Source organism: Mobula hypostoma, chromosome 23 (genome assembly GCF_963921235.1).
Source record: "Mobula hypostoma chromosome 23, sMobHyp1.1, whole genome shotgun sequence".
Lineage (NCBI taxonomy): Eukaryota > Metazoa > Chordata > Chondrichthyes > Myliobatiformes > Myliobatidae > Mobula > Mobula hypostoma.
Window position 1 is genome coordinate 29,238,053 of NC_086119.1, and position 23,889 is coordinate 29,261,941.

The 23,889-nt window shown below is 35.0% G+C and overlaps 1 protein-coding gene across 2 annotated transcripts in view; it reads left to right on the forward strand.

Moving 5' to 3' along the window:
- usp32 (ubiquitin specific peptidase 32) overlaps positions 1-23,889 on the forward strand; it is a 157,004-nt gene that overhangs the window by 127,427 nt on the left and 5,688 nt on the right. For both annotated transcript variants that reach the window (XM_063031935.1, XM_063031936.1), the window contains exons 17-32: positions 754-908; positions 991-1,072; positions 3,241-3,315; positions 6,665-6,803; positions 9,565-9,670; positions 10,120-10,293; positions 11,100-11,274; positions 13,651-13,802; positions 14,148-14,259; positions 15,009-15,220; positions 15,999-16,183; positions 18,268-18,354; positions 18,873-18,993; positions 19,192-19,383; positions 20,952-21,198; positions 21,496-21,971. In XM_063031935.1, the coding sequence (XP_062888005.1) occupies positions 754-908; positions 991-1,072; positions 3,241-3,315; positions 6,665-6,803; positions 9,565-9,670; positions 10,120-10,293; positions 11,100-11,274; positions 13,651-13,802; positions 14,148-14,259; positions 15,009-15,220; positions 15,999-16,183; positions 18,268-18,354; positions 18,873-18,993; positions 19,192-19,383; positions 20,952-21,198; positions 21,496-21,971 (2,690 nt within the window). The remainder of the gene's footprint in view (positions 1-753; positions 909-990; positions 1,073-3,240; positions 3,316-6,664; positions 6,804-9,564; positions 9,671-10,119; positions 10,294-11,099; positions 11,275-13,650; positions 13,803-14,147; positions 14,260-15,008; positions 15,221-15,998; positions 16,184-18,267; positions 18,355-18,872; positions 18,994-19,191; positions 19,384-20,951; positions 21,199-21,495; positions 21,972-23,889) is intronic.

The following is a 23,889-nucleotide window of genomic DNA, read 5'->3' on the forward strand; positions in this document are numbered from 1 at the left end:
ATTTGGCTTTGTTTTCAAATAGAAAATTCGAATAATTCTTGCTGATCTAGAGAAATGTCCAAATATCACATTTTAAAGTACAGTAATAAAATTCTGTACTTAAATAGCTTTTTTAGTAAAATTTGCCTTGTAGAGAAAATAATTCCTTGTAATATAAACTGTTTTATTAGCTATTTTGCAGAAGTGTTGATTTACAAGGCAATCAGAATCCGAGTACAACTGAATCAGTTGCTTTCTGATTGAATTGAAATTGTTATATTAAATCATTCCTCTTCTCAGCCTTTATATGGAAAGGAATCAATATAGTAGACATATAATTATGAACATGTAAATAGGTGGTTTTATAATTTTCATTGCTTGGAAATGAAGAATCATAAACTATTAATGAACTGCAACAAATGACAGTGACTTGTATAAGATTAATAACTGAAAATACTTTGAAAGAATAGAAACAAAATAGCAAAATAAGTATAGGCAGCAGGAAGTTTTGCAATGTTTCCTTCCTGAATCAGATTTTTGCTGTTTGCAGTTAAATGGGCTTTTATCCTTTTCAAACCTGAGGAAGAGATAAAGCCAAGAAGGGCAAAATATGTGCAAGAAATATTTTTTTGTCTACCATATCTTTCCATTAGCATAACTTTCAATAGTACCAAAAGGATACTCTAGCATAGGCTGGGATGGTATTAACATGTTAAATTATCGGTTTATCATGCCTTGTATGCTTTCACGTTAAAATTCTTGTTGTGCATTTAGGAAATGTACCTTCGCCATCATCACCAATGAAACGAGTACTAGCATACACGGGCTGCTTTAGCCGAATGCAAACAATAAAAGATATACACGAATACTTATCCCGACGGCTTCGAATAAAAGAGGAAGATATGCGATTGTGGCTGTACAACAATGAGGTAAATAAATATTTGTTATGTTAGGTCCTTAGGATTACATTGTTTTAGAATGATCATGTTACATAACTATTTTATTTTGTAGAATTACCTTGCACTACTGGATGATGAGGATCACACTTTAGAAGACTTAAAAATTCTAGATGAGCAACACTTGGTGATTGAAGGTAAAAGCAATCTTTTTCAAGAACAACACAAAGATTTTTTAAAGTAACTCAAATAATTGTTAATTCAGAATCCAAATATATTCTTAATTGGAGTGAGTTAAACAGTAATTCACAAATGGATCTCCAGTCTTATTTGTTTTCCAGTTACCATGATTTTTAAAATATGTGCATAATTTCTATAAAATACTATTAGTTATTGATATTTAAAGTAGTGTTTCATGTTTTGTTTGCTTTGGTAGATCAGAGTTACTCACTGAAACTTTTAACAGGAACTGTTGTATTATCCATGACTGAGTTTAGTGAATACATACAAAAGACTTGCTAAAATTCTAAGCTCAATATTTTTTGAGTATCTGTGTTTTAATAATCCAGCTGAATAAAATGCTTAATAGAATAAAGTAACATTATATGGCAACAAGGGTCAGAAATGAGTTGGACTTGCATGTTTAGTGTCACAATTCATGTCCACAAATAAGGTTTCAGGATGATTGTAAACACTACAGTCCACTACACACTCACTGATTGAGACTGTTGCTTAGGGTGGTGGAGTAAGAAAAAGTCCTTCTGCTATATTGCTAAACTAACCCCAGATTCGTTTTTTTATATAGTAATAATCCCCCCCCCCAAAGTAAAAAAGGAGATACTGTACTGGGGGAGGATTCTTTTCACAAAGGTTGTTTAGATTTTCTGGAGTTGTTTTGTTTCGTTTTTAAATGTGGTATGGTATAATAAGGTCCTCTAAAATGTGAAGAAGCTAAACCTGTTATCTCTATTGAATAAATCATGCAGTAGAGCAACACTTGAGTTCAAATGTTATTCTTCATTCACTAGTCTATGATCTGCTTTCGTCTTTTATTTAAACAATGCACTGAAACAAAATGCCTGCATAAATAGGCCGTACATTGGCTGAAATAAATTATTAGTTATTTGAATAATTTCTGTTTATACCACCTTTGTATGCAGTTCACAAACTTTTTTTAATTACTCCCATGTTTTCTTAGTTGAACATACATTTTGAATCACAGTCACGCAATCATATCTTTCATGTTTAATTTAAGTTAGTGTGCTGTTGAAGCTGTCAAAATAATTTTGTGGTTCACATAAAACTCAACTCACTTGGATCCAAGTCACAAAACACATCTAGTCAGTAATTTGGAAAGAACCTGATGTAAAAACATGAAGACACATCTAATCCACGTTGAGCTATCCTGCTCTTGTGTAACGGTCTGCAGTTATACATTTTAATATGTTGGAAAATATGATCTTCCATTACTAAGTCATTCTTTCACAGTCAAAAGCCTTCTGTTACCCAAATAGCTGAGGGCTATACTAAATCACTTCCTTTAATTTGTTGATATTTTTTCAAAAGAATAATTAACCTAATTACTGTAAATGTGCTTGAATTTGTTCTCTGGATATGGGCGAAACTGATGAAGCAGTGTTTATTATCCATAGTTTATTAGAGAAGAGTACATCATTTATTTCCAAGTTGCTGAGTACATGGTCACATCTGTATTGTTTGGATAGAAATAACACATTAAAATGACTAATGTTTTTATGTTACAGTTCATATGACAGAGTTCAGAAATTTAAAAAAACATTCTGAAGAGTGTTGCAATATTTGAGGCTTATAATTAATTCTAATTTGTTTTCAAATTAAATCACCATTATTTAGTGATTTTAGCAAAGAAAATTTAAATTGTTTTACATTTTCAGTAAAGAACTTGTGTACATCAAACTTTGAAAATAACTGCCTGCAGCAGATTTAAATTTCAGTTAACTAAGTTGTGGTAGGTAAGCAGGTATCTCTTCAAGCCTATTTTTCCCAGAGCAATACATTCCTGATCTCAAATTTGTTACTGTGCAGTTGCATTAAGTGATGGCCAGGTACTTTCCCACATCAAGTATGAAAGAATTGAGAGGATCAGTTATTCTAGATTTTTAAATTCTCCTTCCTTCTTCCCAGCAGCAGTAAAACATCAAAAAGTAAGGAACATGAATTGAGTTAATCCTCTCTTTTTATATGCATGGTTAGACTTTAGCGGGGAGATTAGAAATGAATTGCAAAACTTTAATTCAGAATACTTTGTCATAAGAGACTTTCCAGTACCTAAGTACAAACATTGTTACAATACTATCAGCCTGATATCCTGCATTTCTTATAATAGTTCGCAACAAAGATATGAGTTGGCCGGAGGAGATGTCATTCATTGCAAACAGTAGCAAAATGGACAGACACAAGGGTAGGTACAAACATAGAATTTTAGCTCTTAAGTATAGGTGAATAATTTATTCCACATTGTGGGGTCATTGTGCAAACTCGAGTTGATTTTAGCAGTGTATTGAAATTGCTGGAACATTAATAAACAAATTTGCTGTTTATATAATTTATTTTAGACATAATTGAAAGCTTTTAAAATGCAAGCAAAGATTTTTCACATCAATTACTTCAGATATGTGAACAAGATGAATGGGATTATGCACTTTAAAAACTATTTGAAGATATTTGTGCATGTCTCATTAATCCTTTCTTGCTTGTGTGTGAAGATTGTTATATTTGGTACATATTTGATTAAAATATTGTAAATATGGATACCTAGATTTCCATAAAACCTACTGTTGCTGTTGGCCCCACAATTATGCTTTTCTCCTTCACTAATATTTATTCTAACATGTAGAAAGGTACAGTTCAGTGAGAATGGGTTCATATAGATGAGGAAATGTCCTATTCAGTTGGATTGTGAAATATGTACAACCCTTTTTCATCATATGTGAAGTTTATACCCTAAAATCTGATTGACAAAAGCATTCCATTTTCTTAATATATATGAAAGACCCAGAATTCTCAAATATCTCAAGGAAATGAATTCAGAAGGATTCCTTTGGTTAATCTCAAACTTGTAATGTTTTGGATTCCTTGAAACTTTTATTGGGAATCTTGTCCAGTGTAGTGAAGTATTACACCCCATGAATTAAATTCTATTTTTGTGTTTACATTTTTGCATTTCTCATCTAATCACTTATGCATCTTTTTACAAACGAGCTATCCCACCTTGCCACCCACAACCCTATCAAACATTCAGTGTTTGTCTGGAATGGTCCTTGTTGGGCTGCTGATAGAGAATAGTTACATTGATGTAAGGTAACGTTATATCTATTCTTAAAATTGGCAAGGTTAGCATTTAATGCAATCTTTAAAAGTCTCTGAAGGGAGCAATCTTGAACTACTATTGTTCTATGGTAAATGTACTATCCCAGTCCTTTAATGCAAGAGATGTTTAATAACATTTGATGATAAAAATAATTGTGACATATACTTCCAATTGAAAATGGTGTATGATTCAAAGTAACTGCAGGCAGTAACATTTCTAGATATCCGCTGCCCTTTCCCTTCCAGATGCTGGAAGTGATAGAGTTTGACAAATTAGAAACAAGGCTTGGCATGGTAATTAATGTGCTGCTGTTGAAGTAAGTGAATGTTCAGAATGGTAGCTGGAGTGCCAGTCAAATTGAACTCCTTGTCTATGCTGGTGTTAACCTGTTGGAGTGTCATTGTAGCTGCCAGACAAGTGGCAAATATATAATCTGTCATATTGCTGAGATGTTGTAGATGCTCAAAAGTTGTTCTTTACAAAATACCTAGACTTGAACTTGCCCAAGAAGTACAACATTTAATATGATTTGTTCAATGATCACTAGTGCACTGTACTTGAGCCCTTACTCTTCTCCGTCACCCCAAAAACAACTAAAAATATATTAGTAAGGTTTGTTGGAGGTGGTTATATCTGACATTTGTGTAGTAATGTTGTCTGCCATTTAATTAATCCATGTTGGAATGTTGATCAAGTTTTTATGGATATGGGTTTCTTCATTACTTATGGATGGAACTGAGAATTGCAGGCATCAGCAAATATCTCTACTTGGAATTTAATAATAGACTAATGATGATGATAAAGGAACTGAAGATGGTCAGGTCTGGGACACTGTCCTACGGAGTTGACATCACAAATTCATAGAGTTTAATTAATTGGTCATCAACTGGCACAATCATTCACACGCGTTTTCCCTTTGATTCTTTGATATCAGTTTTACCAGGCCCTTCTGAATGCTACAATCCATCAAATGCTGCCTTAATGTCAGGGTTGTCACTCTCATCTTGTCTGTTTGCATCAAGTTTGTAATTGGATAAGAAGCTGAATAGTTTTGGTGAAAGCCAAATTGAGCATTAGCAACCAGGTTCGTGGTGGATAAGACACCTTCCATCACTTTATTGATGTTTGAATAGACATAAGTGGTCATAATTCACTGGGCTGGATTTGTCTTGATTTTTGTGGATGGGACATCCCTGGGCAATTCTCCACATTATCAAGCAGATACAATGCTGAGCTCTACCTTCACTGAGGATGGGGCTGTTAATAGAACATGCTTCTCTAGTTAGTTGTTTAATTGTTCACCACATAGGGTTCAACTGCAAAGCATTGAATTATTTATGATAAAACTGCCCTGTTGCTTAATGCCTAATGATGATGATTCCACTTTTGAACAGTATGTCTGACAGGAATGTATCTCATTTAAAAGGAATGCTCAGGTTAAAGGCAGTGTGGTTTGTCCACATGTACCTTGTGTTGATTGCGCCCCCTTTATAGACTGATGGGTAGATTGACAAGGCCAAGTGGCATTTTCCTTTCATGTAGGTTTTCATTCCAAACAGCTGCAGTTGAATCTTGATAGTTTGTCATTCAGGTATTAGCCCTTCTTAGAGGTTGATGTCTCCATCCCACTGTACATCCAGTGTGTATAATCAACTGCTTCTTCCATTGTTACTCAAAATGGATGGGTACTTTGTACTGCTACTTCTGTTGAACTGTCAGAGAAGTTGGGACCCTGCAGCAGATAGTGAGGTCAGCTGAGATGATCATTAGGGTCTCCCTTCCCGCCATTAGAGACATTTAGAAGATTCTGCATCCGTAAAGCAAACAGCAGTATGAAGGACCCCACGCACCCGTCATACAAACTCTTCTCCCTCCTGCCATCTGGCAAAAGGCACCAAAGTACTCAGGCTCTCACGACCAGACTATGTCACGGTTTCTTCCCCCAAGTCATCAGACTCCTCAATACCCAGAGCCTGGACTGACACCAACCTACTGCCCTCTACTGTGCATATTGTCGTGTTTATTATTTATTGTAATCCCTGCACTGTTTTGTGCACTTTATGCAGTCCTGGGTAGATCTGTAGTCTAGTGTAGTTTTGTGTTGTTTTACGTAGTTCAGTGTAGTTTTTGTATTGTTCATGTAGCACCATGGTCCTGAAAAAGTCTCGTTTTTACTGTGTACTGTACCAGCAGTTATGGTCGAAATGGCAATAAAAAGTCACTTGACTGGACTTGGGATGTACCCAGACTTGGTGATGAAGAAGTCAGGGCATGTATTAACCATCTTTCAATTAATTAACAGTACCTTGAGTGACAAACGTTAAATGTTCCATTGTTTATTTACAATCAAACTTTAATTTGCTAATTTCCATTCCTGTTTTTGTTGCTACCAGCTTCATAAAGTACATCATAATTAGGTTCACTAATGTTTTTGTTCTAGTTCCAACTGAAAAAGGTGCCACAGGGTTAAGTAACCTGGGAAACACATGCTTTATGAATTCCAGCATCCAATGTGTCAGTAACACGCAGCCACTTACTCGGTACTTCATCTCAGGAAGACATCTTTACGAACTCAATAGGTAAGAATTTCAATTCAATTCATTGATATAAATGAGACTAGTTTCCTTGTGTTCATTGGAATTTCAAAATTAATTTGAACCCTGCTTTTGATTAATACAACAGTACAGAAACTGTTTCTGTATCATTAGTTTAAAAGTGAAACTGCTAATAATCCAAAATTATTTCAAAATTGTGGAAGATTTGCACTCGCAACAGATTTGATTTATTCCTTATGCATTTCATTATCAAATTTGAACTGATCTGATATGTTGTAAGCAGTTTGATTTTATTGAATTTATATTGTGAAGTCTTAATTTGCAAATCCTCGATTAAAAGTAATTTTCAACAAAATTCATCAATTTAATTTTATTAAGAATGATATAGCAATTCATATATAGCATAAGTAAATACTCGTTAGTATTATTTAGAGTGGCTTAGTGATCATGTTGTGGCCATGATGTGAGGTATTATTTGTACTGAATTACTTCATACTATTCTGCAATTTTGATATTGTGGTCCTGCCAAACTCATGATTGATTACATGATCTTTTTTTAACTGTATAACTACTATCTATCAACAACTATTGTGCCATTTTTATTACACGGTAGTTTTGGTTTGAGCTTGCCGAAGTATAAATATTCTCATTAGTATTTTCAGCACTTGCAATCTTTCTAGCTCTTCGGAGAAGAGCTGTCAAATGTGTTTGTTAAGAACTGATTAATTGCTGAAAATAATACTAAAGGATTTCATTTAAATGTTATTTATATTTGGTTTTGTACCATTAATTCAAAATAATAATTCACGAGCACACATCTTAGATCTATTATATCAACAATGAACCATATTGTTGACTTTTGATAATTCAATTCAACGTTCTTAACTTTAGCATTGTCCACATGCAGAAATAACATCACTTATTAAGTTTGAAATTTTTAAGGATTCATTTGTTCAAAAGTCAGATTGGTAGCTCTATGATTTTCCTTCTGCTTGTCAACAATTACTAAAACCCACTTTTCAATTATTATATAATTGTTATTTTCTTTAACATTACTCTTACTCATTTCTTCCCCCTCCTTTGATTGGCATTTGAGGTGCCCTCATTATTCCAGTGCAGCTAATTAACTATATGGTCTATAATTGTCTTTGTCTTCATTATTCCAGAGGAGGCAATCAATAATACATTTCCAAAGTTTCCGTGGTCACACTTCAGTTAAAAGGCACATTTCGTTTAATTTGATTATATGTCATGCCCCATAAAATAATTAGAATTTTAAAAATGCAGATTGTGGAAAATCTGAAATAAAAGGAGAAAGTGGAGGAAACGCAAAGGTGAGGTAGCGTACAGTATGTGCAAAGACAAAGTGTTAGCATTTCAGATTGAAGACCGTCAGAATGGGGAAGAGAAAACAAATTGCAGAGAATATAAACTACAAAGGGCAAGCTTATCAACTGGGTAGGTGGATGTAGTGTAGAGACTTAGTGTCTGTCAGTGCCTTCTTGGTAGTGCAGCTGGTTGCTTGGACCAGATATCTTGCACTGCTTGGACCCTACTCATTTCCAGCATGGGATCATGCTGGAAGAAACAGAAAATAAAGAAGACACTAAGCATGTCAGGCAGACAACCAGGGTGATAAAAGGTCTACTCCAGAATTAACTTTTCAATCCACAAGATGGGCTTTCTTTAGAATTAACCAGGTTTTTAACTTTACACTAAATGATTAAGTTGCATTTATTAAAATACTTGAACAAGTACATCAGGCCTGATAAAAGATCTACCTAATTTTCCCCTCTGAATTAGTGAAAGTGGTGAAAAACTTGTTACTTATCCACTAAGACCATAAACTTATACTGTGTTTATTGCTATTTGCAGCAGCATATCTCTAAGCTGTACTCAATACAATACAATATTGCTTGTATTTTTTAGTTTATAATATCAAGCATGGCCAGTGCACTGCTAACATACATGGCACTTTGCCTTTTAATGGCTTCCAGTACAATGAGATTGCACCTTTGAATTGAATTACCAAAAAATTTAAATGATAAAATTGTGGCAAGATAATTAGTTTGCACATGATGCTCAAGTTTTAATTCTTTCTAGTAATGAATGCGATTTTTAAACAGCTGTTTTCAAAACAAAATGTTTTTGGGCAAAAGGATACAGATTTTATATATATATATATATATATATATGTGTGTGTGTATGTATATATGTGTATATGTATGTGTGTGTGTGTATATATATGTATATAGATACAGTTTATATGTCAGATTTAATATTATCTTTTTTATGCCTTTTCAACTATCTCCATGAAACTACAGCAAATTGGGGCAGCCGCCTTAATGAACTGAAACGTATTGGTTCCAATATGTCCCATTTAACTGGAATCCAAAGGACTTGGCTAAAGCACTTGTCTTGTATTTGTTACATTATATCCATATTTCTAAGTGAATGGCACAGAACTCAAATGTGCAAATCATGCTTTTTTTCAAAAAGTAACGTATCAACATACTCATGTTAAGGGAAATGTGAGATGCAGCAGTATTCTAAAATTAATTTTGAACAATATGTCTGTTTGGATTATTACATTAGCCTTTTTTAAATGCCTTCTTGAGAGTCCTCAACATTAATAATGTTACTACAACCAAAAGTGGGTAATTGCCTCTGAAATAACCAGTGACACCTGACTTTTAATTGAATGTCAACAGTGTAATTTTGCATGACACTAATATTAGATAACTTTGGTTTGTTGTAAGTAATTTGTGTATGTAATTTAATGCAGGGCTAATCCATTAGGAATGAAAGGTCATATGGCCAAGTGTTATGGAGATCTTATCCAAGAGTTGTGGAGTGGAACTCAGAAAAATATAGCACCACTTAAACTCAGGGTAGGACACCAAATTAATATGAGATACTTAATGGAATAAAACCTATGTGTATTAGCAACTTAATCAATACGTATTGAATTCAGAAGTGTTGGTACTGGCAATTTTTAATAGAATCAATGAGGCATATTTGGAATATTTGATTTTTGATGTGTTTGCTGCTATTTTGTACTGCATTAAATATTTCTGTTAGATAATCCTTTCTGGCCTAATTATGTGAAATCTGATGGATGTGTAACAATGGTAAAATTTCAGAATTGAAGTCATCTAATGTGCAGATTTGACATTTGTTTTTGCAAACCTGAAAAATGAATGGTTAAATATAAAGCTTTAATGCTAAAGGGGATTTTTGGAGGGGTAAGAGAGGAGAGAGAACAATAAGAATTAATACTGTCAACAGAAGCATTTTGTTTGCTTTTTATCAACATAAGGATTTTATTTTTATATTTTAGTGGACAATAGCAAAATATGCTCCAAGATTTAATGGTTTCCAGCAACAGGACTCTCAGGAGCTTCTCGCATTCTTGTTGGATGGTCTCCATGAAGACCTCAACAGAGTTCACGATAAGCCTTACGTAGAATTAAAGGACAGTGATGGTCGTCCAGATTTTGAGGTTGCAGCAGAGGTCAGTAGGTTTCTTTTTGAAACATTTGAAATACAAAATTTGTGTAATCAAAGTATATTCTGGGTTTTTAATGGTCTTTGGAGTGATTTGGGGATTTTACATTCCTAACAATAAACTGGAGTTTGCCAGTTTGTTCTGTTTTAACAGTCTGATTTTAAAAGTGAATTTTCAGAACTTTATTGTTTCTCTCCTTTGATCACCAGGAAGGGTCTTATTTTGCATCTTTTTCTTTGCCTTTTGATCATTTGGACAAGAAAAAAATAGAAAAAAAAGTGTACCTTGAGAAAATACAGAAATACCAATTTCATAACATTAATCTGCAAATGAATCTGGGAGAAAACTAGAGTTGTGTTTAGACCGTGTTCATAATTTGACGAATTATGTCAGTTTATTGCACAGAAATAATTGCAGTAAGAACAACTGGAATCCTGTTTTAAAATCATGTGGAGCATTTAATTGTGAGAAACGTTATGAAATATGAAACATAATTCCATGTTTCTTGCTGTGTATAATCAGCAGGCAGGATTTTAATTGCTTATCGTGCTAATTAATGCAACTTTTCCAGTTTTCAATCATTTGAAATTTGAAATGAAGTAAGAATTGTATATTGGTGTAAATGCTTCCTGCATAAGTACTTTTAACTGTACTATCTGTAAATTTGTTTCTTCTAACTTATGTTTTAAAGGGAAAAACATTTCAATTCACAGTGTATACTTTAAAGCTGAATGTTTTAACGGTTATAAGAGATCCTGATGATCATGTTGCTAATGGCAAACACTGCTCTCACACTTGTCTTACCCTTGCAGGCATGGGAAAATCACTTGAGGAGAAATAAATCAATTGTTGTTGACCTTTTTCATGGGCAGCTAAAATCACAAGTCAAATGCAAAACGTGTGGTCACATCAGTGTTCGATTTGATCCATTCAATTTTTTGTCTTTGCCTCTGCCAATGGATAGCTTTCTACACCTAGAAATAACAGGTTTGTTGTTACAACCTCTTTGTTGGAGTTACGTATGAAGCCTAAGACAGTGATGAGAGTGGGATTGAAGAACTGAGATGGCCAGTTTGGATTAGCAATATAGGCCTTGCCAGCAATGCCTATAAACTGAAAAGCTAATAAAATAATTACCTTTGTTACACCAGTTTTCTCAGTCTTCCTGCAAGATGGTGTTTGTAAAGTTGCTGTGGCTTCTTAATACAAAATAACTAGAAACAAACAAGTTCAGGTCCACATTTATTGTCATCTGACTGTACATATCCGCAACCAAACAAAATAATGTTCCATGGTGCACCGACAAAAAATATATCACACACAGAACATCAATCAAAGTATTACCATAAATAAATTAATAAAGTATAATTCAAAATGCATGTAGTGCACAGCACAGGTGAACGGTAAAGGGCTCGCTGTCCTATTAACAAGACCTTGGTGGCGGTGTTAGTCTCTCAGCCTGAGGGAAAAAGCTGTTACCCAGTCTGACAATCCTGGTCCTGATACTCCTGTGTGACCTCCCTGATGGTAGTGGGTCAAAGAGTTAGCAGGATGGGTGGTAAGGATCCTCAATTATATCTTCATATAATCCTGGTAAATGTTACTAATAGGAGCGAAGCAGCCCCCAGCAAACCTCTCAGCAGTTTTTACTATCCTTTGGCATTGATTCCAATACCTTACAGATTCCATACCATACCATACAATGATGCAGCCAGATAGGACACTCTTAATGATGTTCCTGACGAAAGTTGTTAGAATGGGTGCAGGAGCCTTACACACCTCAAGCTCCTCAAAATATAGATGCTGTTGTGCCGCCTTGACTAATGAAGAGGTGCTGTGGATCCAGGTTGGATCGCCTGTTTGGTGCACACCAAGGAACTTTGTGCTGTTCACTCTCTCCATGACAGAGCCATTGTTGTGCAAACCCAAAATTGTTTAACTGTCAAAGCAGAAATTGTGTATTTCTTTCTTCCCTCTTATACCTCCCTTCTCATTTGGAGAGAAATAATTTATAATATTCATCTCTCAGTCTTTCTGTACTTTGAAAATATAGTAAGAATATTTAGATAGAAAAGTTGCTCAGAACATTTGAGTTGACATCGGCATACAACAAAGTAAAATTATTCAAAGAGCATGAGTTGAATTAGAACAAATTTATGCCTTTGGGTGTGGACTTGCTATACAAATCTGGCAGTCTAATTACAATTTGCCATTTTTTAAAGGTGTTTAGCATGTGAAATGGAAATGTAAAGCAGTAATGTTGATGTTGGAGATTGAAGCACATAAATAGCTAGAGAGGAAGGGTATTTTGCATCACAGAATCACTTTGATAGATGGTCTGAAGACGTCTGTGGTAAAAGTCATGCCAAACATGGCACCTTATTAAGCATCTTTTTGAATATAAAGAAGAAATGTTGGAGATCCTCACTAAGACAGATAGCATCTGTTGAGAGAGAGAGAGTTCATGTTTCAGATCTATTGTCTTTTGTCACAGCTGCTAAAGTACAAAAATAAGTACATTTTAAGCTGCAGAAAGGGGGATGAGTGAAGAGAGAGCAAAAAGAATGTCTAATAGGATAAGACAAAATTGTCTGGGTGATGCAATTGCTTTCAGTGCTTTCTAGTTAATCATAGTTAACCTGTCTGAAGCAATGTAGGCAGAGGGAAATGAATGAGGGCAGTTAGGAAAAGAAAGAAATCAACATACTGTTACTGTGAGGGCAGAATAGAGCAATTGCTGGAAATACTCAGATCAGACAGCATTTTGGGGAAACAGAAGCTGACTGTATTACAGTTCTGGTGCATGGAAAAAAGAGTATCTGAAATTGCTAAATGCAGAATTGAGTCTCAAGGGTTACAACATACCTGGATGGAAACCTTTGTTGGAGATGTGTAGCAAACCTAAGACAGTAGTCATTGGAAGTGGGATTGGAGAATTGAGGTAGCAGGAAAGAGAAGCAGTGTCATGTTTCAGGATTGACTAAAGTTGTAAAAGAAGAAATACGGGATGAGTGGTTGGTGGATATGCAGATGAAAACTAGCAAGTTACAGAGAATGAAAAGATGAACACTCTGTAAGATACTTCCATTTATTTACTAGGTAGATCCTCAATGATTATTTTGTATTGTTACCTAAACAATTGCTGTTTTATGATGAATAAGGCATTAAAGGACAGATGTATTCAGATGTTCCATAGCTTCTAATTAAGAAAAAAAAAGTCACCCAGGAACATTTTGATTCTTTTTCAACCTCCAGATTGAGTAAAGTTCTACTGAAGGAATGGATTAATGTTTGGATTATGTTGCTAAAAACTAAAATGGTAAAGGTTTTGGTAATCTGATAAGTCAATACTTTCTCTTTCAGTTATCAAATTAGATGGTTCAACACCAGTCCGATATGGTTTACGATTGAATGTGGACGAGAAATATACTGGTTTAAAAAAGCAATTAAGTGAGTTATGTGGACTAAAATCAGAGCAGATCTTGCTGGGAGAGGTTCATGGTTCCAATATAAAAGTGAGTATCCTTTTTCGTGTTTCAGAAACAACTGTGCATTGAACAGCTCCTACATAAACTGTGCTGCTTATTGAGTTGAAATTAAGATTTAAATTCTTAATGGAATCCTCTCAAAACAAACAACTAATGGAATGTAGGCCTTCAGTTGATGTAGAATAAAATTTGGGAAATTCAAAGCATAAACTTAATCTAGCTGTATTCTGGAGAGTAGTCATAAATTGGTCAGGTGTAATATTTGATGAACATGCACAACTTCTGATTTTTCTAAAATAAAATTACAATCCTTTTAATTAATAGAAATATAAAATAAGCTGTAACCTAGTAAATGATTTTTGTTTTAATCAGAATTTTCCTCAGGATAACCAGAAAGTGCGCCTGTCAGCAAATGGTTACCTTTGTGCTTTTGAGATCCCTGTTCCAGGATCACCAACCTCAGCCACTTCTCCTGTACAAACAGGTAATATTCCATTGAGATGTGCATGGGTATAGTTGTGAACATGGATAAATTGTAGGTAGTAAACATTTGTTAGGATTAGTGCAAATACTGAAAAATATCAGCCATCTGATTTATGTTTTGTGCTCTTGCAAGTGATGTTCAAAAGGACAGCTTGCATGCAAAAATAAAGAAGTTTCTATGCTCACATTTAACCTGATGTCATGAGATTTCCCTCATTGATCAATGATGTCCAATAAAAATTAAAGATGCTGGACCAGACCCAAATCCACAAAAGACTTAACAGGTTGCAGGCATTAGCATTGTTGATTAATTAAATGGGAAATTTCAAATGGGAAAATTCAATTATTTGCATTAGTGTAGTTTCTAATGATGTCAATTTGCAACTGTATTGTGGTAATATGGATTGGTGATATTAAAAGGCTTAACGTGGTGCTCTGAAGTTCCCCTATCACTGTTGTTTGCTGTTCTCATTGAACCAGTAACCTGTTAATTAAGTTGATTAATATTGCTGTGAAAATGGTAATTAAGAATTTCACACAAACAATTTGGAGTTGCTCTCCTATACACAATAATTATTTTGTCAAGCTGGTTACTCCTGAAGGTGGTGAAAAGTATTTGGAACCATTTGTAAGACAATTAGTTTTGATTGCCCTCGATGACACAAGTAACACAAGGAACTATTTGAATGCAATATGTTTTGAAATAATTTTGCATTATTTATTAAAGTGTTGTTTTCTTCTATTTGTAAGATTCCTCCCAGGTGCCATTGAATAATGGGAGGCTTAACCAGTCTTCAAATGCAAATCCAATGAAGCCAAATCTGATTCCGAATGGAATTCCTAGTACTGAGGTGCCAGCTGACAATGAGAAGAGTCTCTCAAATGGACTACCTAATGGACATTTGCCAGGGGTTAATGATAATCCATTCATAGGATACATCATTGCAGTTCACAGAAAAATGGTAATGCACTTCTTCAAAACAAAGTTACCATTTAAAAATTGAAATAAACATTAGCCTTGTATTATAATCGCAAAACCAATTCTGTATTCCATGTGTATCAATATGAACTGTGCTGTCAAATATAGTAAAATAAATTCAGCTATTCATCAATGTAGTAAATCTTGTTGAAGTGTTGTAGTGTATTTAAAGAAGTGATTTCTCATTTAACATCATTTGAATTAAAACGCAATGTTATATCTGAGAGGATGATAAAGAATGTAGAATAATCCAATGATCATTCAGTTTTCAGCAGTTTACTTACCTCACTGAAGAGTTACTCTATCTTTTGTGAATTTTGGAGATCTGACTTTTCAAACTGGGTTCTGGTAATTTTGGTATTTAATTCTACCACTTAACCTCAACTTTTATTCAGTCATCTTCTTATTTCATCATTAAATTGATATAGCTGACCTGTAACATCTATAAATTATCTATTGGAACACCAAATGCTGAAGTTACTACGTCTGATGGCATTCCTCCTGAGAGAAGTTGATTGCCAAAATTTAGAATCTATCTTTGTTAAACTGTGATTGACCAATGAGGACTTGGGAATTGTTCAGTATGATTCTATTTTTCATCCCTCGAAAAATTTAGCAATATTGATTATTTTTTTTCCCTTTTTTTGCTTTTGCTTGATCATCAGAGGTACATTGCTATATCCTAATACCCAATGATATATCATTGTAACAGCACATCTTGTGTGCAACCTGGCTCATTCTATTATTTATCTTTTATACAGATGCGGACAGAACTGTATTTTCTGTCCTCCCAGAAAAATCGCCCCAGCCTGTTTGGTATGCCACTTATTGTACCCTGCACCATACATACACGCAAGAAAGACCTCTATGATTCTGTATGGATACAGGTGTCACGGCTTGCCAGTCCTTTGCCACCTCAGGAAGCAAGCAACCATGCTCAAGACTGGTCAGTGCAAGTAATATTAATTTTCACTCCTCAGTGTATTTTTTTTTACTAGTTGATGTAAGTTCTAACATAGTTTACATGAACTGCAGTAAAAGCTTTTCTAATGATATTTCTTCTGACATTCTTCAGGGGATTAAATGGTGGGTTTTTCACATAAAATAAATGTTGCATCTAGTCTAAGATCTCGCGTTCTTAAGAGAAGACACAAAACTTTTTGGAGGAACATGAATACACAATGCTAGGAATTCTGTGTTTCTTTTAAACCACACATGCAAACTCCTGAAGGGCTGGCAATTTCTTCCATTTCACAGAGAGCACTCACTTGGCTCAGTATTTTCATTAAAAATGCCAGACTTACAGGGTAACCATGTAAATAAAGTTACACCGTAACCAACACATTAAGTTATTATCCAGCAATGAAGTAATGTTTTTAAAATCTGGGGATTTTATTTAAAATCTGAGGAACGCATGTTATGTTCATGGTTTTTAGATATTAAATTTAAGCAGAGGTTATTAGATTCTTGACTGGTCAAGACATTAAGGGATAAAGGTAGGAGATTGGGTCTGAGAGGAAAATTGGATCAGCCTTGATAAAATGGTGGAGCTGACCCAATGGGCCACGTAGCCTGATTCTGCTCCTATATCTTATGGTTTTTTTTAATCTTCGCTCTCTCTTATTTGCTGATTTTGTTTTTATTTCATGATGCTCTTTCTATCTCCGATGAAATTTGTGAAAACAGATGTTCTTTAATAAATTTAGAAAGATATACCTGTGCTTGTAGATACAAATTTAAGTACCTTCATCCCCTTGTAATTGGTCTGTATTGAAAATTATGATACTGTAAGTTTATAATTTGATTTGAAACATTTTTACATAATGTAGTATATTATTCATACAACAATCAGCCCAATTCTATATGCTCACACGCACAAGCATGTGTATTATCAATATGGTATCTGTTTATCAATACCATGTTTCTGTGTACCAGCAAGCAGACCAGCTGTTTCCTATCATTCTTACCTTCTTAAGTTGTTTTTCCACAATAAACTTGGCATTTTGTGGCCTAAGCTCAGTGTTCTGATCAGATGCAATACTTTTTATTGCATCTCATTGTTCACCTTCATCCCAAAAAAAAGAGAAATCTTTTGAATTCCCAGATTCCAAATTTTGCCTGGAATCTATTGATTTGCCATTCAATGCAAATGCCTTTTGTAATGGTTTGAAAAGAGGGAGAATTATTGGTAGTTTACCCATCAAGGTGATAGAATTGAACCTCTACTAATTTTGTTGCCATTTACATTGATTTTCATAGTGACATGCAGCATGGCAATATTAGGCAAGATCTCTGCAGTTTAGCAGTAAACAATCGATCATCTATCCAATTGAACTCCTCATTGTCTTACTTTTGTCAAACTCTTACTTTGGAATCAAAGGGTATCCGTTCAAGTCAACTTCAAATGTATGAAGGTATAATCTAAACTGAAAGAACAGTGTTATAATTATAAATTTTCCTACTATCTTGGTCTACATATATCCTTGTTGTCCCCATTTAATGTTGGCAGAAAAGCACTGATCATTTATTGCAGTCCAAGATTTGGAATCTGAGTTGATAGCCATATATTCTGAAGTTAATAACAATATTTTTAACCAGAGAATTTGCTAAACTATAAGACACAGGAGCAGAATTAATCCGATAGTATTGCTACCATTCATTCTACATTTTCAAGCAGTTAACTATATTGTCAAACTATGTTCTGCTGTTTTAATTGCTTTAAATAGACCTGGAGTTGAGGATGTATGAGCGCTTAAGTAAATACAAGCTTGTTTCATCTTATCTCATGCTGTAGTTTCTGTTAAGATAAACTAATCTCTATTGTCTTCTACACAATCTGCTCCATTTTAAGTTTGGTCAACCTATATTGTTTCTTTTCTTTCAGAATATTGTTTTTACTTGAGCATTCCCTACACATCTTTTGAAATCGTTATCCATTGATTTTCAAGATTATGCTGTGATTATTTTTTAAATCAATTTCATAAAGCTTCATTTGCTTCTTTAAAGATTAATATTATATTTCTCTTCTAGTGATGACAGTATGGGCTATCAGTATCCATTCACTCTTCGAGTTGTTCATAAAGATGGAAATTCCTGCTCGTGGTGTTCATGGTACAGGTAAGAATTAAAATCATTTAAAGTTTTTGCAAGCTTATCAAGAATTTATGATAACTGGTAAAATGATTGTGGTGTTAAGGTCATTGCTTAGTATCCAGTTGATTATACAGTATATGCATTTTTCAAACCAGAGAATATGGTTCATAGGATCAACCTTGTATGACAGCTGCTCAGTTGCTAAGTTATCAGTATTATGTGGTCATTGTCCCATTAGCAAGATTCATGCTAACTGCAGCAGAAATCTGATACACACCAAAGTACCAAAGTTCTCTTTAAAACTAGACTGGTGAATTGCTTACAGCCAGCCATCAGCCTGGCATTGTATGCAAAAGATAAAATATTGAAAATGAAAACAAATCTACCTTTATTTAAAAAAGTATCAAGTATTTTATTGTTCAAAATAAAGAAAATGCAGAAAGTATTAAAATTCTTCTCCTAATGTACATGATTTCCCTTTACCAGTAGTACAAGTAGTATATTTCTTCGCCTAAACCATGTTTGTACTTTGGCTGTTGCAGATTCTGCAGGGGGTGCAAGATCGAATGTTCCAATGAAAGAGCTTGTGTTGGGAATGCTTACATAGCCATTGACTGGGATCCAACTGCTTTACACCTTCGATATCAGACATCACAAGAGAGGGTAAATATTTTATTCATTCCATAGCAGTGTAACAAGTTGTAGAATTTGTTGTTATTTCATATTTTTTTTTGCCATTCCAATAGTCTGACAACAGCACACATTAAATGCATATGCTAACACAAACTTCTAACTGGCAACTATGCAACGATGTGTGAAGACTAAGATTAATCATGATTTTTAATTGTTTTAAATTGTCAGATATGTGAGGAACATGAAAGTGTTGAACAGAGTCGACGAGCACAAGCAGAGCCTATTAATTTGGACAGCTGCCTCCGGGGTTTCACCAGTGAGGAGGAATTGGGGGAGGATGAGCTATATTATTGCTCCAAATGCAAAACTCATCGCCTGGCAACAAAGAAACTTGATCTCTGGAGGCTTCCACCAATATTGGTACTGAGAATAAAGGCTCTTAATTTTATCAAGCGCGCACACACTTAAATAACTTTCACTCCTCCATATTTAAAAAGTAAAAGTAATTTTAGAAGAAAACCTACAGCACAATACAGGCCCTTCTTAGTTCAGAAATTACCTAGGGTTTCCCATAGCCCTTATTTTTCTAAGCTCCATGTCCCTATGCAGGAGTCTCTTAAAAGACCCTGACGTATACGCCTCCACCACTGTCACTGGCCGCCCAATCCACGCACTCACCACCCTCTGCGTAAAAAAACAAACAAACAACTTTCCCCTGACATCTCCTCTGTACCTGCTTCCAAGCACCTTAAAACTGTGTCCTCTCATGTTAGCCATTTCAGCCCTGGGGAAAAAGCCTCTGACTATCCACACGATCAGTGTCTCTCATCATCTTATACACCTCTACCAGGTCACCTCTCATCCTCTGTTGCTCCAAGGAGAAAAGGCCAACTTCACTCAACCTGTTCTCATGGGGCATGCTCCCCAATCCAGACAACATTCTTGTAAATCTCCTCTGCACCCTTTCTACAGTTTCCACATCTTTCCTGTAGTGAGGTGACCGGAACTTAGCACAGTACTCCCAAGTGAGGTCTGACCAGGGTCCTATAAAGCTGTAACATTACCTCTCCGCTCTTAAACTCAATCCTACGGTTGATGAAGGCCTATGCACCATATGCCTCCTTAACCACTGAGTCAACCTGCACAGCAGCTTTGAGTGTCCTATGGATTTGCACCAAAAGATCCCTCTGATCCTCCACACTGCCAAGAGTCTTACCATTAACACTATATTCTGCCATTGTACTTGGCCTACCAAAATGAACTTCAGCTACCACTTCTCAACCCAGTTTTGCATCCTATCGATGTCCCACTGTAACCCCTGACAGCCCTCCACACTATCCACAACACCCCCAACCATTTACTAACCCGTCCCTTCACTTCCTCATCCAGGTCATTTATAAAAAATCGTGAAGAGAAGGGGTCCCAGAACAGATCCCTGAGGCACGCCACTGGTCATCAATCTCCATGCAGAATATGACCTGTCTACTACCAGCCTTTGCCTTCTGTGGCCAGACCAATTCTGGATCCACAAAGCAAGGTCCCCTTGGATCCCATGCCTTTCTGAATAAGCCTTGCAATGGAGTACCTTATCAAATGCCTTGTTGAAATCCATATACACTACATCTACTGCTCTACCTTCATCAAGGTGTTTAGTGACATCCTCAAAAAAAATTCAATCAGGCTTGTAAGGCACGCCATGCTGATTATTCCTAATCATATTTTGTTCAAACCTTTTAGTTTCTATAATATAATTTTACTGTTGTTTTGCTGACTGATACGTGCAAGAAGATAAGCGGGTTCTGAGAGACAAAAAAAAACATTGTTTACCTAAGATTATAAATAATAAGTTTTGACAGTAAATGCAGATGGGGTAATTCTAGTGTATTTAATGTGATAAATAATATTTAAGAATCTTAAGTTATTTGGCCCAAAACAATTCACCAATAAAACATTTTATATACTAACTGTATAATGCATTTTCTCAACAGATAATTCACTTGAAAAGATTCCAGTTTGTTAATGGCCGCTGGATTAAATCACAGAAGATTGTTAAATTCCCCAGAGAAGGTTTTGACCCTGGTGCTTTTTTGGTACCTCGTGATTTAATGCAGACTGAACAGCAGACTGCACAAATGGAGCTAAGGAAATCAGATTTGAGGAATACCCAGGATTCGGAAACTGGTGACGGTCTTGGAGTACAATCTGGTGTAAACTTGGGCATTTTAAATGTGAAAGGTATTTGATGCTTGTTATAATTTACTATATTGTTTGGTTTTATTATATTAATGCTTATTACTTAAAGTTTCATTTAGTTTGTAATTGCATGTTTCTCAATTAAGCATTTATTAACTAGATATAAATAAAGTTAAGAATTTCTACAAAAATCAATAGTCACAGCTGTTTAAAAGAAAACTTCATTTAGCCTTGCAAATAAAGTGAGGTGCATTTATTTTCCTAGTCAGAGGTGCTGAACTGAACAAACTTTCTGTTGCAATGCAAATGCTTACCTTTAGTTTTTGTCTTCAACTTCAGCATCTCCACCTTCAAGGAGAAAAAATAAGAATAATTCATCAAGCAAAAACAACAGCCCTACAAACAGTCCCAAACAAGGAAAAAGCAGAGGACTGCTACGTTTATCACAACTTGGGAAGAACAAACTTTCGAACAGTAAAGAAAACCTGGATGACAGCAAAGAGAGTAACTGTAATGTGGATCAAATATTGGAGATAAAGAATGTTAGAAATGCCCACTTGGACCAACTAGTAGATGACGCTGATAAGGCAAAGAGCTCTGAGGGGAGCAATGAGGGAATAATTCCGGAAGGTGTGAAAACACAAAATACAGAATTGATTTTAGTCAATGGAGTGTGTCACGAAAAACAGCAAAATGGATTTGGGAGTTGTATTAGTAATGGAGAGTGTGAAAACCGCACAAATGAAGATGTAACTTCAGATGACCAAAGAGATCCAAACCTTTCGAACCCTCTATATAACTTGTATGCAATTTCAGTAAGTGCTGTAATTTTATATCTATTGCATGGAGTAAACCAAATAAGTTTTCTCATTGTTACACAAATATTGAAATGTATAGTACATAAATGTAAGATTTATAAATGGTGAACTTTGCTGCTTTTTTATTTTTATTTTTTTATCTAAACCATTTCCTTGTGAATCTGCAAAGTTCTGAACTTTGAAGCTGATATCATTGATTGATGAATCTATCAAGTTGAATAGTGGCACAAAACTTGGTCTTTTCCTCAAGTTCTATGGAGCTAATGAAATGCACTTTCTGAAGAAACCACTAATATAAAGATAAACTTGACTGACTTCAAGCTACCTTTTTTTTTAAAAAGTTGATGTTTAGCATTTCCTCTCGCAATGCACTGGGAAACAGATGGCTTTTGCATAATAGAAAAATGACAGTTTATAGTCTCCAGTCCACCCAGTTATCTGGGTTAAGAGATTATGATAATTAGATAACATAAGGAAGCATTCTCCAAAATGATAAAAATAATTTTCAATGAATAGACAAAGGACTGTTAATCATGGCGCAGTACCTTTTGAAAGCAATGCATTGAATTTTAAAGTTAGCTTCAACTGTTTTTTTTAGTCACAACTTGTAAATTTTAATTGCATTACCAAGTAAACTTACCTCAATTTAATTAAGTAACAGCAAACAAATCCTGTTGATCTATTCCACAGCAATTAAAAAGCTTCAAAAATTCATTTTCATACTTCTCTATTGTCAATCCAGGCTGTCAGATCTCAGGTACTACATTAGTGTCCAACTTCCATTGATTCTACTCTACTCCAGTTCCTATAGATAGCTTGTGGTCAATATTATATCATCCTTGTCACTGTAGGAAAATGCCTTCAGCATATAACTCAGTAGGACATTTTATATGAGGCTTCGTGAGCATTTTCACCATTTCCCTGCTGTACTGTTTTATTAATTTCTGAAGAGAGCAAATTTGCCTCTGGTTACCATCTGTCTTAACCCCATGTGGCATATCTCCATCAAGCCTAAGTGTATGCTAAATGGATACGAATGTACAAAACCCTTTCAAACTTGGTACATTTTAACAAAGTGCAACTTCCTCTGAGTATAAGGAAAAAGAATTTAGTGAGCGAAGGAATTTGTGAGAGGGTGACTTAGAACATAGAACACAGCCATGAGAAGTAGTGACAAGGAGTCTCTAACTTAACTACTGGGAACTGGATAACTGACAGTTATGTGGAGAGGACATTCCAGAAAATGATCACCCACAATTTAAACTTTTGTATGGACAGGGGGATTGGCTGACTGCAGGACAGACCAGAGTATCAAAAGATTCTGTAACAATCCTCAACTGGTATTCACTGCTGAAGATGGGAGAAAGTGATGGTTCATTAAGAGAATTCAGTCAGGGCTAGGATGATGAGATTTTTTTATTAGTTATGTAATTGACAAGAGCAAGGACGTCATGATTTAACTGTATTAAACATTTATGCCACAGCTAGAGTACTTTGTACAATTCTCATCAGGGAATAGAGGAGATTTGCATGGATGCTGTTAGCGTTAAAAATTTAGAATTATGAGGAGAATTTCCAGACTGTGTTTTTGTATCATAGACTCCCAGAAGTTTAAAATTGAAATTCAAAAACATAATTATAAAGGCCAGTTTCCTTTATCAAAGGTCTTTAACTGGAGGAATATATTTAACTTGTAGAATGATTTGAGAGGGGTTGAAAAAATTATTTCACTGAATAATTGGCACAGTGTGCCATGGTAATTTTCAATGACTTTCTTCTTTGTTAATCTGTTGGATTCTTTGAGGACATAACAGGCAGGACAGACAAAGAGTCAGTGGGTGTTTACTTGGATTTTCAGAAGGCCTCAGACAAGGTGCCACACATGGGGCTGCATAATAAAATAAGAGCCCATGGT